This window comes from Chenopodium quinoa, unplaced genomic scaffold (genome assembly GCF_001683475.1).
Source record: "Chenopodium quinoa cultivar QQ74 unplaced genomic scaffold, ASM168347v1, whole genome shotgun sequence".
NCBI lineage: Eukaryota > Viridiplantae > Streptophyta > Magnoliopsida > Caryophyllales > Amaranthaceae > Chenopodium > Chenopodium quinoa.
In genome coordinates this window covers 1,177,537-1,192,022 of record NW_018744143.1, presented here as the reverse complement: position 1 = coordinate 1,192,022, position 14,486 = coordinate 1,177,537, and the positions used below count along the sequence as shown (strand labels likewise).

Sequence of the window (14,486 nt, the reverse complement as noted above, 5' to 3'; positions counted from 1 at the left end):
CATCATCCATCAATCATGCATTCCCTTGGCCATTCCAACACTACAAGCACCCACCAAATCCAACACAGACCATCCAACATAATCCATCTACTTCAATCCACCATAATATAACCAAGTATACATAATCAAAAACCAACAGTGTACACAAACAACCATCCAACATAAGCAAGCGTTATATACAGAACTAAGCATAAACCAACCTCCAAAACAACACAATCAAGCATCATAATCAAGCAACAAACAATTGTAGGGACTCACATGCACACATTTCACATGCGTTTCGACAATGATATGCACCAACAACAACCATTTACACAAGGCAAAGCTAAATCGAAACAACTAAAATCAAAATTAGGGTTTAGCAATAGTTACGCTGCAAGATCAGTTTGTGGGAGGGAAGTCATGAGGGTATTTGTCCCTTAGATAGGTCATGTAATCAGGGTCCCACTGACTGTAGTCATCGGTGAACACAGATCTGGACCTTTTCTTCCCATTGGCTGAGCCAGAGGTGGTCGTAGCCGTCGGAGGGTCAGCGAAGACCACAGTCACCTCCTCCGGGGAGTCAGGAACTGCAACAACCACCACCGGTTCCTTCTGCACCCCCTTCTTTGGTAGATTTGTACTCGAACCCTCCGGGGAGTCAGGAATCACCACAACCTCCTTCTTCTCTACGAATAAGGAAGCACCCTCCTCATTTTCTTCACCACTCCCGGTGTACTCAACGAGTTTCGCTCCTATTTTCCCATGGGTGAATCTGGAAAAGGAGGAAGAGCACCGACGAACTGGTTTCAAGATCCCAGTACCTCGCTGCAACTTGTACCGAGTTAACAAAGGCTCAATGTGCCTCTCAGGGGTGAGGCGTTCAGGGGACTTGTTCATATCTTGGTTGTTACTCATTTTTTTGGAGAGAGATGAAGAAATTTGGAGTTAGGGTTTAATTATTTCGCAGAGAAAATGGGAAGAACACCAGACGGAGAAGAGGAGAGAGAAGAGGGGAGAGAGGAGGCGATGAAAAGAATTCTAGAGAATTCTTTAAAAGTTGAATGAATCTGGGCAGCATCGATCTTCGAGGCCAATTCAATGAAGTTCATTGAATGTGGTAGTTGGGAGATGGAAGGTTGCTGATGAGACAGGAGGAGAGGAGGTAATATTTTGGTGGGAATCATTAAGGGGGGGGGGGGGTTAGATAGTTAGGATGTAATTGTGTGTAATTAACAAATTGTAAACAAAGTTAAAAATTTTAAGTAAGGGTAAAGTTGACATTTTACTGCTAAAATTTACCAAAAGAGGAAATAAAAAAAATTGTTGCAGATAATAGAGAGCACCCATTTATAGTAAATGTTGCAGATAATAGTGGGGGGAAGGAGTATGAAGCATCCGTTTTTAGTAAATGTTGGGAGTTATAAGAAACGGAGGTAGTATATTTTTTTTAATCAAAGAGCACAAATTTCAATGTAACTTATTTATTAAAATGTCATTTGATAAACAAAATTTGTTTATCTAGGTTATAAACTGGGTCCTACTCGTTGATAATCATGTTGAGAAATTAGGGAAAATGCTGGGTCTAACATTTCAGTTTTTTCACCTTTAGGGACCTGAAACTTATTTTTTCACCGTTTGCAACCTATACTCACTTTTTTGTCCAAAAACACCAAAGGTGAGTTAAAAACACGTGTAAATACACCTCATAAAATTATCCCCTGTAAATACTCCATCTATACTTATATACTAAAGTAATCCAAATAGTTATTCCCTAAATACACGTGTCATCACCTCATAAAATTAAAAATTTTCCCGCCAACAATTTTTCTTACTTTTTTTTTTTTTTTTTTTCGTTTTTCGTTTTTTTGTTATTGAAAGAAGTTTGTTACTATATGTTATGGAGAAGTTTTGGCCTTATATTTAGGGAATGATGTCCAACAATAATAATTTAAATAATATTAAAAAATATAGTGGTATAGAATAATAAATGCTACATAAAATTATAAAATGCTATTTAGGATATTATCAAAAAGTATTATTATTATTATTATTATTATTATTGTTATCAACAAGAATAACATGAATAGTCAGTACTTTAATTTCTAATCAAGAAAAGAGTATGCTTTCATATTACGAATACTAAAATATTATTAATCCTTCCATCTCACATTAATTGTATAGTAATTTAGACATTGAGATTAATCTTATGGTATATCACAATGTTTATTAATATACCTTTTTTTATGTGTTTTTTACTTCTAATGATTCGTATTGTACAGTTTCTAATAAACAAATAGTAAAATATTATTGTAAAACCGTGAATAACACGGGGTTTTTGAACTAGTTAGGTTAAAAATTCAATCCCTTAAAAAGTGCATAATTTAACGACTGAAGTGAGAGGATGCTGACACATGTGCATGAGTAAGTGAAATCTTCTTTTATACGCTTTCTTTTTCTTATTGAATGAATTCCAAACGGTACTCCCTCCGCTTTTTTTTCAAAGCTACACTTACTATTTTCATCAATTTCTTTTTAAAAGCTACACTTCCTCTTTTGGAATTCCCTTACAATCAATCAATCAATAACATAATACTAACACAAACACCGGTACCAGGATTGACACGTGTCACTTCCTGGTGCTGTTTTTTACCTCCGTAACTCCTCCTCCCTTTTTAACAAAAATCTTTTATTTTAGGAATAGTTGTATAATACAAATATAATAATATTATACCTAATCTTATATATTATCTTTATAATAATTGTATTACTTTTATTTCGTGTTCTATTTACTTAAAAATAGTTACACAATATTTTGAGACCTTTTAATTAAGGTAGAATAAGCTATAATATAATTAGAAGGAAGAAATATGGTGGAGAGTAAAAATAACGGAGCCAAAAATACAATATAAACAGTTAAATTACCATTATATATATATATATATATATATATATATATATAGTAGTACAATAGTGGAGTTCAATGGAAAAAAAACATTTCTATTCATGGTGTTGATTTGAAATCGACGTTATAACTGAGTTAGTTTTCATTTAAATATTTTTGTAATAATTTTACCAACTAATAACTTTTTTCCCTTCAAAAAATATTAATTATTACTGAAACATGTCTTGGTTACATCGATCATTTTGGACATATGCCCAGCTATCATTTTGGACATACACTATTTTCAAAATATTTTCAACACAACTAATTAATAATAACATTTTTTTTTCTCAATTGTAGTTTTAATAATTTTTCCTATTATTTCACCTTTCTTATATGCATTTGTTTATATATTCCACATGAGTTGCCTCATATTTATATTATACTACAAATTAATTATGAAAAAAAAAGTATTACTACGGGCACTAATTTAGTTTAATATCTTTACCCACTAATGGTCTCCACTCTCTCTAACTTTATTATTTCTCACTCTTCTAATAGTCCCTACTTCCTCTTACACCTCTTTACTTTTCAATAAAATAATAAACTCACCATCTTTTCTTACGATTTTTTATTACCTTATCTACCACACTAATATTTTATTTTATTAAACCTCTTTAAACTCCGCGCAATCTCAACTCTAGCTTTTTTTTTTTATTATTATTTTTTATTTTAATGGAGGGAGTATGTAGGAAATGGTTGGTATTTATTTTAGCGCCATTTCACATTCTTCCTATGCTCTTTTTTAACACACAGTGGTTTCGGAAACAAAAATTAAATTAAGTGTTGAGTAGGTACTCAATAAATGTTACGACTGTTACGAGTAATATATATGTATCTTAAACCAAGCTAACATTACATAAGAACGAAACATTACACCTTACAAGTAATATATACGTATCTTAAACTACGCTTGGTTTAGTGGGAAACATTACATCTTGAGACTAGAGTTTCAATCCCCACTAGAGATACTTTGATGGTGTAGATCCTTTACCCTCCCCCCCTTCACTCTCAAAATATCAGACCCTTAAATACTGGACCAAAACTCAACCCTAGGGACAAAAATGTACTACCTTCTCTATCAAAGATAGCCTTATATGAATATAGTACCCGAGTAACTTACATGGACAAACTTACATTTTCAGTGATCATCAACTATGACCTCCTCCCTCCATTTTCTTCGCTCGAGCTCAAGGGCTATATATGCTCCTCTAAGCCAAGTTACATTCTTAACTCCCATCTTCCAAGACTCTTGTGATCCTGTATAATATCTAGTATCTACTTTCTTTACCAGTACTTCTCTTCCTTACTATAACCTTCCTCCAAATATCTTCTTTCCTACTACTTCACAGTTCACACTCCATCATACTTCATATTACTACTTCATATTTCGTATTCTGCATCTCTTTGGATTTGGTTAACAAATGGTTAAAATTACACAAGCTTCAAAAAATTGATGACAAGCAAACTTCTTCTGCTTGGACAATGGTTGTTGACTTGCTTGTACTGATTTGTGATAACCACTTATGTCAGCCCATAACACGAGAGCCACAACTTCTTGTGCATACAAACAAACAATAATTGTACGTCGTACATATAAGTGCTTCAAAGTACGGAGTACTTCACTTTAAGAACAGAAAACCAAGGCCGAACTAACATTCGTAGAATACAAGTAAAAACACTTTGAATCAGAATCAATGTTGTCTTATTTCAAAGGTAACAGCCGTAACACGAACAAAGCATCATCATTAGAAAGAAACAAACCAACAAATTCCACAATGTACACCCAAATTACACCTAAACACACACAAAGCCTTCTCCCCAATCCCCTCTTTATCTCTACCCAAATTACCACTTCACACACTAAACACCACCAATGGTTGGTCACAAACACGTCGACGTACAAACCTGAACAAAGTCCTAAAAATACCAGGAGGTTAAATGCTACAAGTCTGAGTTTTACTACAAGCTAATGCTATTTCTTTTCATCCTTGTGCTGAAACCCCTGCACCCCCTATTTGAGGCTTCACCTTCGGAGGCCTACCTCTCGGTCTTCCAGGTTTTGTGTTTGATCCAATACCAAGGCTGCCATCAAAGCTGTTGGATGTAGACACTTTCAGCTTCTTCAAGGGAGCACTAGCAGCAGCAGGATCGAGAATATCAGCACCAAATTCATCCTTCTTGGGTCGGCCTCTGGGCCGAGCTGAGCCAGCAGGAGTTGTTGGCATGCCAGGTTCCTTGGGCTTCGGAGGCCTTCCACGACCACGACGGATGAAGTTGGGATCAGGTTTCATATAATTATTCTTCCAAAAAATAAGTTCTCCAGTCTCTTTCATCCTGTTCAAGTGGTGCCTTAGCAGTGTTGAGTGACCAGCAGGCAGGTTCTGGTACTTAGATTCAATGAATTTCGAAATTGAAGTTTTGTTTGAACCCAATTTCTCATTTAATGCATCTATGGCAGCAATAATCATCTGCGCATAAGAACTGAAAACAGTTAAAACTTCTATCACCACAGAACTTCAAAAGATGGTCCATTGAAGGGTTGGTCAAGAGGCAAAGCAAAATGCAATTTATTAATCAAACATTTATAAATGACACTAGTGTTAACAATTAACAGATCATCAACCCAGCCCTTCCCATTCCACTCTTTAGTCTTTACTAGGCCTGCTTCATAAAAGGAACTAGGGTAAGGGTATAGGTCCCTATGAGATAAATGGTAAGTATTCTGTATTAAACACATCTACGTTATCAAAAATTAAGCTAAGCCTAAACAGCCCCATTCCTACTCATAAGAGGAAATGCAATAACAGAGACTGTCAATGTTAAGCAAAGTCAAAACTATACAAGAACAGAACAAAGCAACTGTCCATTAAATGTGTAAGCTTTACATCGAGCACTTCAAATTATATCAACACCACCAGTCTATATAAGCAGAAATTGATATGGTTAATAGAAAGGGATCATGTGATAGTGAAACAGATGTCTATTTAATGGAATAACTTAAAGCTCAACCAGAAGATTATATAAATTAGGATACTAGAAACACAGCAAAAGTCACATGACTAGAAGATGGATATATATAGCAAACTCCATAAGCACTCAAAGGAATCATTTGAGGCACAGAAAAAACTTCATCCAGAAAACTGCCATAACTAAGGATAGAAAGGCTACCTTCGTGCCCTCATGAAAGATTGGAAGCTTCTCAGAGCATGAATTTATTTTTTAATTTGAATAAATTTTCCTATAGAGCCTATGATATATTTCCCCCATAGTCAACAGCTGGCAAACAAAAGGAAAGAAAGACTGGTGCAGAAAGGAATAGCCGAATACAGGTTAAAGCCTTTTCCAATATCCTAAACAAGAAACTTCCAACATGGCATGACTCTTCTTATAATCCAGGGGAATTTGGTACAATGGAAAGCCCTTTTCATGTCACAGGAGCAAGATCAATAGCGATTATCACCTATCACATTTGACAATAATACAAGCACCTATACAAATTCAAACACACTCATAAAGTCATGCTTATAGATATCACTCCATATATCATAAGAACATCCTCACATTGCCATTAAATACAATAGGCCACTATGAATTTGAAGTCTCCGACACAATCTTGGCTCAATATCTCACATGCCACTGAGGCCATCACATTTTTTAAAACCATCTTCTATCCCTATAAGTTTTTTCTCCTACATAGGCACAGAGCTTGATGCAAAATCTAATTATTGACAATACAGGCCAGGTCAATAACGATTGGCTTGCTAGCAATCATGGCATGGAAATAGCATATGAAAGGTAAAATTTTAACTATCCATATATGCTACAAAATCAGCATATTTCAAATCCATCCCTAAAAGATCATGGGAAATTTTCCAAAACCATCCCCATCTATTCCTAATATATGATGCATCTTGTCGAACTACGAAACACCAAATCTAATGTATAGTGTACTCAGCCAAAAATAACCCATAATCCATCTTTGCATCATACTCTTCCCAAGTTCCTTGAGTTCCTAAATATCCTTTTTCACAGCCAACTATCAAATTTCAACTGCTACCTAAGAATCCTCGTAATATTCTCTTTACCCACCAAAACTTACACTTTATGAGTTAATTCATCTGTTTGCCACAGTCAACTCCCCATCAAGCATAAATTTCACATTACTTGTCCATTAGATAAGTAACTTTAACATGACAACTACATTTTTTCAGCACTTTCCCATGATAATAATATAGTTAGGCATTTAACTTACATGAGCCAGAGTAAAGTAGTTCCATGATTCATGTAATTAACACATTCAAATTAGCAGTTTAACTAAAACTAAATCCAATCAGCCCGGTTTTCGTACCAAAACCGGGTCCGACACAACTCGTGATCACCTCTATTTCACCCAAATCTTAAATCACAACAACCACAATTATAATCATAATAACTTCTTACTTTGCTCAAAAAATTTTAAAAAAAATTGAAAAAGCAGCTAAATTTGCTGGAAAGGACAATGCAAAAACTCAAAGACAGTTATAAAAAATTAACCAAAACCATGAAAGCTTGAGCTTTTTTTGGTAACACACAGCTGGCAACCACACAATACAGATAATAAAATAAGCAATTCATATAAAATAAAATAATAAAAGGGGGAAAAAAAAGTGGCAATCACTCACTGGGTAAAAAATAAAATAGAAAAATAAATGCTTTAAACAAAAAAGGCAAATCCATCAGTAGAAATGTAGAATAATAAAATAATATAAACCCTAACAACAACTGCATTGTCATCCACAAATTCCCATCAATTTTGTCAAACCAAAACACAAATTTTCTTCATATTTCCTCCTAATCTATAGAAATTAACCCACAAAATAGCTAAAACAACAAGAAATCAGATATGTTATCAATGATTTATCATGGATGTCAATTAACTTAGTTAGTAAAGTCTCGAGAGGTGATACCCAAAACCCGGGATTGAATCAAATCCCGTCTACATCATTTACCCTTTATGACTCGATGATAAAATAAGAGAGAGATAAGATGAATACCTCAGGATAGGGAGGATTAGAGCGATGTTTATTGAAATCATCATGAGAAGCCATTGAAGTAAGTTGTTGTTTTTGGTGGGTTGATGTTGTTGTTTGAGGGAGGGACAAAGAAAGACCCCACCACCCCCTCACTCTAATTTAGAGAGAGAAAATGAAAGAGAAAGAGGAGAGAGAAAGAAACGTTTTTGTGTGATGAGATGAGTGGAGAAACAAACGAGAAAGAAAGAGAGGGTAGTGTAGTGTGATTTAAAGAGGGATGATAAGTTAAAATTAAATGAAAGATAAAAGAGTTTTTTATTTTTTTATTTATTGATTTTTTTTGTTGTTTGATTTATTTATTTAATTTTTTTTTTAATATTATGGTTTGGATTTGAGAACTAACGGCTAAAAATGGATGGAAGGATGTAATCCAAGGGTTGGTGTGTTAGTTGAGGAAGTGTTGTTTTGGATTGGTGACGTGGCAGTTTGGAATTTGGACTCACTTGGGTTGTTTTTTAATGAAAAGAGAAAAGAGAAAAAAAAATGGTGGCTTTAGAATTTTATTTGGTGGAGGTCATCTAACTTTCTTGTTGTCATCACAAAGGGTATGGCTTAATATATTTGAGGTTATAAACTTATGATGGCCCTTCTCGAGAGTTTTTTTCCCTACACTTGCTAACCTTTTTTTTTTTATTTATTTTTTATTTATTTGGTGTGTATTTTTGTGGGTGGAGGACTAGGGATGATCATCATGGAGGCATGGGCTAACATTTACTCTAGTTAGGTTAGTCCGTATTTCAAATATGCTGACTTAATTTAAAGTGACCTAATTTACAATTTGATTTGTCATAGACACAACAATTTAGTATAGCTCAAATTTGAAATGGCCTGACCGATCAAATCCACTTGAACTCAACTGATGCCTTAAATTGACAAATTAGAGTGAAGATTATTATTGAGTCTAAATTTCCTCGTTATTTTCAAAAGGAAGAAACAAGAAGCTTCATAGCCGAATACTCAAGGCCATTAGCAAGGTAAGGTTTAATAAAGATGGTGGCCATGGCGGTGAAAGATGGTGATCATCGAATAATATAGTTGTGTGATCTTGTAATATTTATCTTGATGCATATTGTTATGATATCATATTTTATAATTTTTACATATTGGTAATTAAATAATGAAATAATATAAGTAAAGAAAAAAAAAGAGGAAGTATTTGACTATAAGAATATAAATCTATAAGTTGATAGCATAATCGCATAATATCTGTAAATATTAATTATAAAAATGATAACTCCATAAATATTACATATATAAGTCTAGTCATAGTAGTTATTAGTTTTCCTAAAAAAAAAAAAAATAAAAAAAAATGTAGTTATTAGTTACTTGATTAGTTATAAATAAAAAATGAAGTACTTGTAATAGTTAATAGTTAGTCAGTCACAAGTTGTAAGTGATTCGGGTTAATCAAGTCATGGATTGTAACAATATGGGTAATATGGTCATGAGTTGTACCTGATTCAAGTTGAACAGGTCACGGGTTGCATGTAAATGATTTGGATAAAATGGGTCACGACTCACGAATAGTAAATGGTCGGGTCAAACAGGTTAAAATGAGTCGGGTCATTGATAGATTATAAAGTGTTTGGTTCGGTTTGATTTTGGATCGGGTTCCCAAATTGGTGTGATACCGAGTACAATTCCTTTACGGGTCAGTATTATTCTATTCAGTCTTTTTTGGCCCAATACTAACCGTTTAACATAAATTGGTCTCGAGTTAAATAATATTGTGCTTTAAGCGGTTCGGTTCCTACTAGATCGATCAGTATTAGAAAATTTCACAGTTCGGGCTTAAAATTGACAATGCTAATTAGCAAACTAGCAAATAAAGATGGAAATCCTAAACTTGTACTGTCTTGGATTCAAATAGTTTTATCCAGTCACCTTTAGTAATTGGTCCAGAGTTGAAAATTAGGTGCATGATATATTTTATTGGGCCACATGATTGGACCTCTTGTTAGTGCTCCATTATTTTTGTGTTTCATATGCCATGTTTCTGAGATTTGGTCCATCCAAAATATAAATTGTTATGGACTTATGGTCCAATTATAGGGAAAAAAATGTTGGGCCAAGGCCTGTGCGTTATTGGCATGCATTCTATACTGGCTTAGTTTATGTTCTCATTCCAGGAAGTGAGGCCGAATAGCCAAATATTATTATTTGTTGGCCTTAGTTAGTTCGTGGAAACCTCATACTAATCAAAGTTCGTGTGTTATTGTTGTTTGAATGTTAATTGCTTTTATGAGTATCTAGGAGATGGAGAGATGAAACGGGGCATCTCCCCCCGTAACGGAGGTTCGAACCTCATCCCCCCTCCTATGATAGGAAGGGACTAACCGTGTACCTTACCTGTAAAAAAAAAAAAATGTTAATTGCTTGTATTTTACTTCGTATATCTCTACGATAGTAACGTGTATAAATTAAGGGGTGTGAGAATGGGAGATAGTGGAGTTCACTTAAAGTATATGCCTTTAAATTTATTTACTCTTTTAATGTGGTTGATTTTAGAGTATGCATCACGTGTATATAGATATACTTTCTTTTAATCAGTATTATGGAGTATAAATAGCGATATTCAAATTTGAGTTTGGATCAGGCTATACCAAACTTAAGAGAATAAGTCCAGTCTCCAAGTCAAAAAATTTCATTTATCTCCATTTTAGTCTGGTCCAAAAAGTTTCCTTTATCTCCCGTTCAGTTTGGATCCATGTGATATGATAGAGATATAGAGTATTTATTAACAAAAAAGGAAAATGGTGCATCTAAATTGAAATTTTCATGTATAGAAATATAGAAGGTAATGCATCTAAAAAACATAGGATGTAGAAAAAGTCTAAAACAAGTTCAAACTGGTTCGATTCGAATATTGGATTGGTTTTATCAATCCTCTCCGGTTATCCTAACATGTAGTTAATCCGGTTTGAATCTTGGATGTTCAATTTTGCAACCTCTGATCCTATTCAATTAACCCGTCCCAATTTTAGATCAGTAAACAACCCTGATTAATTGATTATAACAATATTTTCAAAAACATGTGGTAATGTTAGATGAGTAACTAATTTGGAGACGGAGAGAATACTATAATACGGAGTAGTTTAGTAATTGACACTACAATAAAGCCCTGTTGATGGTTCACGTTGCATGTATCCCAAATGGAAGAAAAGAGCAGGATAACATATTTAGCTCTTTATACACAGTGGCGGATCCAAGATTTCTACCTAGGGGTAGCACTACGCCTTAGATAACTTCAAAAATCGTAAATGACTAGAAACTCATAATAAACTACTCAGTATTTAAATTGTCGCAAACGAATTGGGTTAACTTTATTATATAATGCGTTGTCTTTTTGTATACCCATCCATACTTTTATTATAAATGCGTGCATGCCCAATTTTGACCTTTTAACTATATTCATATGTACCACTTTTACTTGTTAAAAAAAGGTCACATCTATACGAGTAAACATAATTATGTGAATACTTGTTATAATCGTATTAATGTTTACTTTCCCAGGCCAATATCAAATTTTATATTTGTTGATAGTTTAAGATATTATTGGTGATAGTTTAAGACATATATGCCAATCATACTGAATTATTCAAAACCCTGGGAGTAATAATTAACCATTTTAAAACATTTATTTACATTTTTTAAATTTTTTTTTACAAATAATTAATATTCTAGTTTTTAATATACTGCAATCAAATTCAAAAGTACTCCGATCCATATGTTCCATGAATTAAAATGTATAAGTATTATCTATCGGTCAAAGTTTTATATGGTAAGCATTGAATATAAGAAACAAATTAACACGTGTGCTTTTTATGTTTTAAATATACATTTCATTGTAAATTTCCATAAATATCGCTTATTATTAATATATATAAAACTAAATAAATTAGAATGGTCAAATACGAGCATTGAAAATCAAGCTATGCATGAAAATGGGAAGAATTTCTTTGAATGGAGGGAGTATTCTAGAGATTAGGGAGCTAGTTTTCTTTTTAGTAAAAGTGTAAAAATGAATACAAAAAAAAAAAAAAAAAAAAACCGTTCTTTAATAAAAAAAAAACACTAAATGAGTTGCTAAGAGCAATCAATTGAAAAAATCAATGTCACACTCATTGCACCACTAGAGCAACGCTGATTGCGTTTAATGATTATTCAAGGTGTCCTATTTCTATCAAAATATTTCTGTAGCATTTTTAGTTTTTTTTTTTTTTTTTTTTTCTTTTTTGAGGGGTAGCACGTGCTACCCCTTGCTCCAACGTAGGTCCGCCTATGTTTATACATCTGTGCCATATCATAGTGATGCACGAGTTTTATAGTTAAGCAAGTACACATGGCGGCATTTGATTGATCAACTCCAAAGAATGTGGACCCGAGAAAATCAGTCCTATTTGTTTGCTTCATATATATATATATATATATTTCTTTTTCTTATGAGTATATAGTAGCATGTCTCTACAATTTACCCTTTGTTTAAGCCTTAATAAATGTTAAATTCGGGTTTGGGCCGCACCCGTAAATTAAGGGAGAAAGTTCACTTCACAAGATCAAAAGAAGTTTCATCCCAAAACCATAGAGTAACCCCGTAGCCTTATAAAGTGTTTAATTCTCTCTTCTTTTATCAATGTGGAACTCTTACATGTGTTATTTGGTGGGATATACTTCAACAATAAAAGACATTTTATAATGACTGAACAATAAAATATAGACGGAGGGAATTGAATTTCGATACTATTGTATATGTTATCCTTATAAGTAATAATCTAAACTGACGGGGGTTATCTTCATGATACTCTTACACCTATCTCTAGCATATCATGCATGATGTGACATGCCAATAATACTAAGTGACGAAACTTCGTTTGAAGACGATATATTTGGCGTAGTCTAAGTACATTCCAAGCTAAGTGATAGAAAATAGGGAAAAGGACAATGTTTACAAGAGAAAGGAATTTTGTTGGGTACTAAAAATAACATATAACGGCTATTCAAATCTCATGTATCATTGAGAAGTAAAGTATAGCAAGTGTAAGAAATACTACTACGTACTATGTACTTGTAATTTGATGAACCTAAAAACAAAGACACGAAGTTGCAAAGAACCTGTGTTGTTTTGAACCTTGTATTATTGTATAATCTTTGACAGGATAAACCATTGATAAAGTTTTGGTTCAGTTAAGGGAGTTGGAGGGGAGGTCATGAGTTCGGCTGATAATCTTGGATAGCCAGCGCCCTGGCACTAAGCCAAAAAGGCAAAGCAACATGCGGATTGATGGAGGCTCGACCCACACAACCAAAGTTTACATCCCACTCATTTTCCCAATAATTAGCTTTTAAAGTTATTTTTTAAAAAGGGATATGCACATAATTCTACTCTACTATATATATATTAACGGTTCAATATTGAATCGAAGATAAGAATCATAAAATACATACTTTATATTATAACTAATTTTGTGTCCGGGCGATAGATACTAATCCCTTTTATTGTACAATTTTTGTTGTATCCTCATTTTAGTAGTTTTTGACTTCTTTAATTTCATTAACAAAATCACAAAAATACACAAAAATATTACTACAGAATATGAAGAATACCTGATTCAATAGTTTGATGGTAAATCAATGGTAGACTAAAAAAAAAATAATGATACATGACCATATTTAAAATTATAATTACGTGATCATTTGTATATGCGTAAAATAATATTGTTAATTGGATATTTATATTAATTATAATATGTGGTATGTTGCTATAAGTAAAATTATATTGTCAATAAAAAGATAATTTTTTCAAAAGAATTATAAATTATTTATGTATACATTTTTTTATCCTAAATAAACCTATCCAATCTAATCTAATGTGTCATTTATTCTAATTAATCACAATAATATCTATTTGTTGCCGCGACATTTGACGAAAAGTTGCAACACCAAGTGTCGTTATCTCATGACTTGGCTAAAAGTTTAACTATATATATATTAGTAATATGATTTGCTCAAAGTGGCAACACTTTGGACCAAACCTTATTCTAAGACTATCAATCAAAGTGTTATATATGTCCGTACTTTTAGGCTTACATATAATTTAACACCACACTTCTCAAAATTTTTTTAAAAAGAGTTTTCATTTACTTTTGTCCATTATTTAATCAGCAATTTTAATTTCTTATTTCTCTTTTCATATTTGTTTAGTATTAACCTATCTCAAATTTTTTACTTCGCCTGTAAGACCATGCATATATATATACCATAAAAAAAAAGATAATATTTCATTTCAATTTGAGATAAATTATCTTCAATTTAAGAAAATTGCCTATAAAATCATTCCTAATAACTTTCGTATCTTACATAATTTATATTATGTGATGTTGTTGTAGTAATATTTAGTAAAAAATTATAATTTCATAAAAAGGAAGATAGGTAAACAGTACAAAATTACAAATATTATATTTAACTAATTATACGTGGTTTATAAGAAA

At 32.8% G+C, this 14,486-nt stretch overlaps 1 protein-coding gene across 2 annotated transcripts; it reads right to left on the bottom strand.

Moving 5' to 3' along the window:
• Positions 1–4,587: 4,587 nt before the first annotated feature.
• LOC110693191 (HMG-Y-related protein A-like) lies at positions 4,588–8,301 on the bottom strand. Of its 2 annotated transcripts, none has more exons than XM_021870321.1 (2): positions 7,960–8,301; positions 4,588–5,407 (listed from the first exon to the last, which is right to left on the bottom strand). In XM_021870321.1, the coding sequence occupies exons 1-2, from the start codon at positions 8,001–8,003 to the stop codon at positions 4,909–4,911; spliced, it is 543 nt and encodes a 180-aa protein (XP_021726013.1). In that variant the 5' UTR covers positions 8,004–8,301; the 3' UTR covers positions 4,588–4,908. The 2 variants fall into 2 exon arrangements, with proteins under 2 accessions (XP_021726013.1, XP_021726014.1); XM_021870322.1 differs by having other exon boundaries at positions 4,588–5,394; positions 7,960–8,292.
• Between the last annotated feature and the right edge of the window lie 6,185 nt (positions 8,302–14,486).

Coding starts and splice junctions, on each gene's coding strand:
- LOC110693191 (XM_021870321.1), bottom strand. CDS start 8,003: ATGATGATTTCAATAAACATCGCTCTAATCCTCCCTATCCTGAG. Junction 5,408..7,959: donor CTAATCCTCCCTATCCTGAG/GTATTCATCTTA, acceptor AACTGTTTTCAG/TTCTTATGCGCAGATGATTA.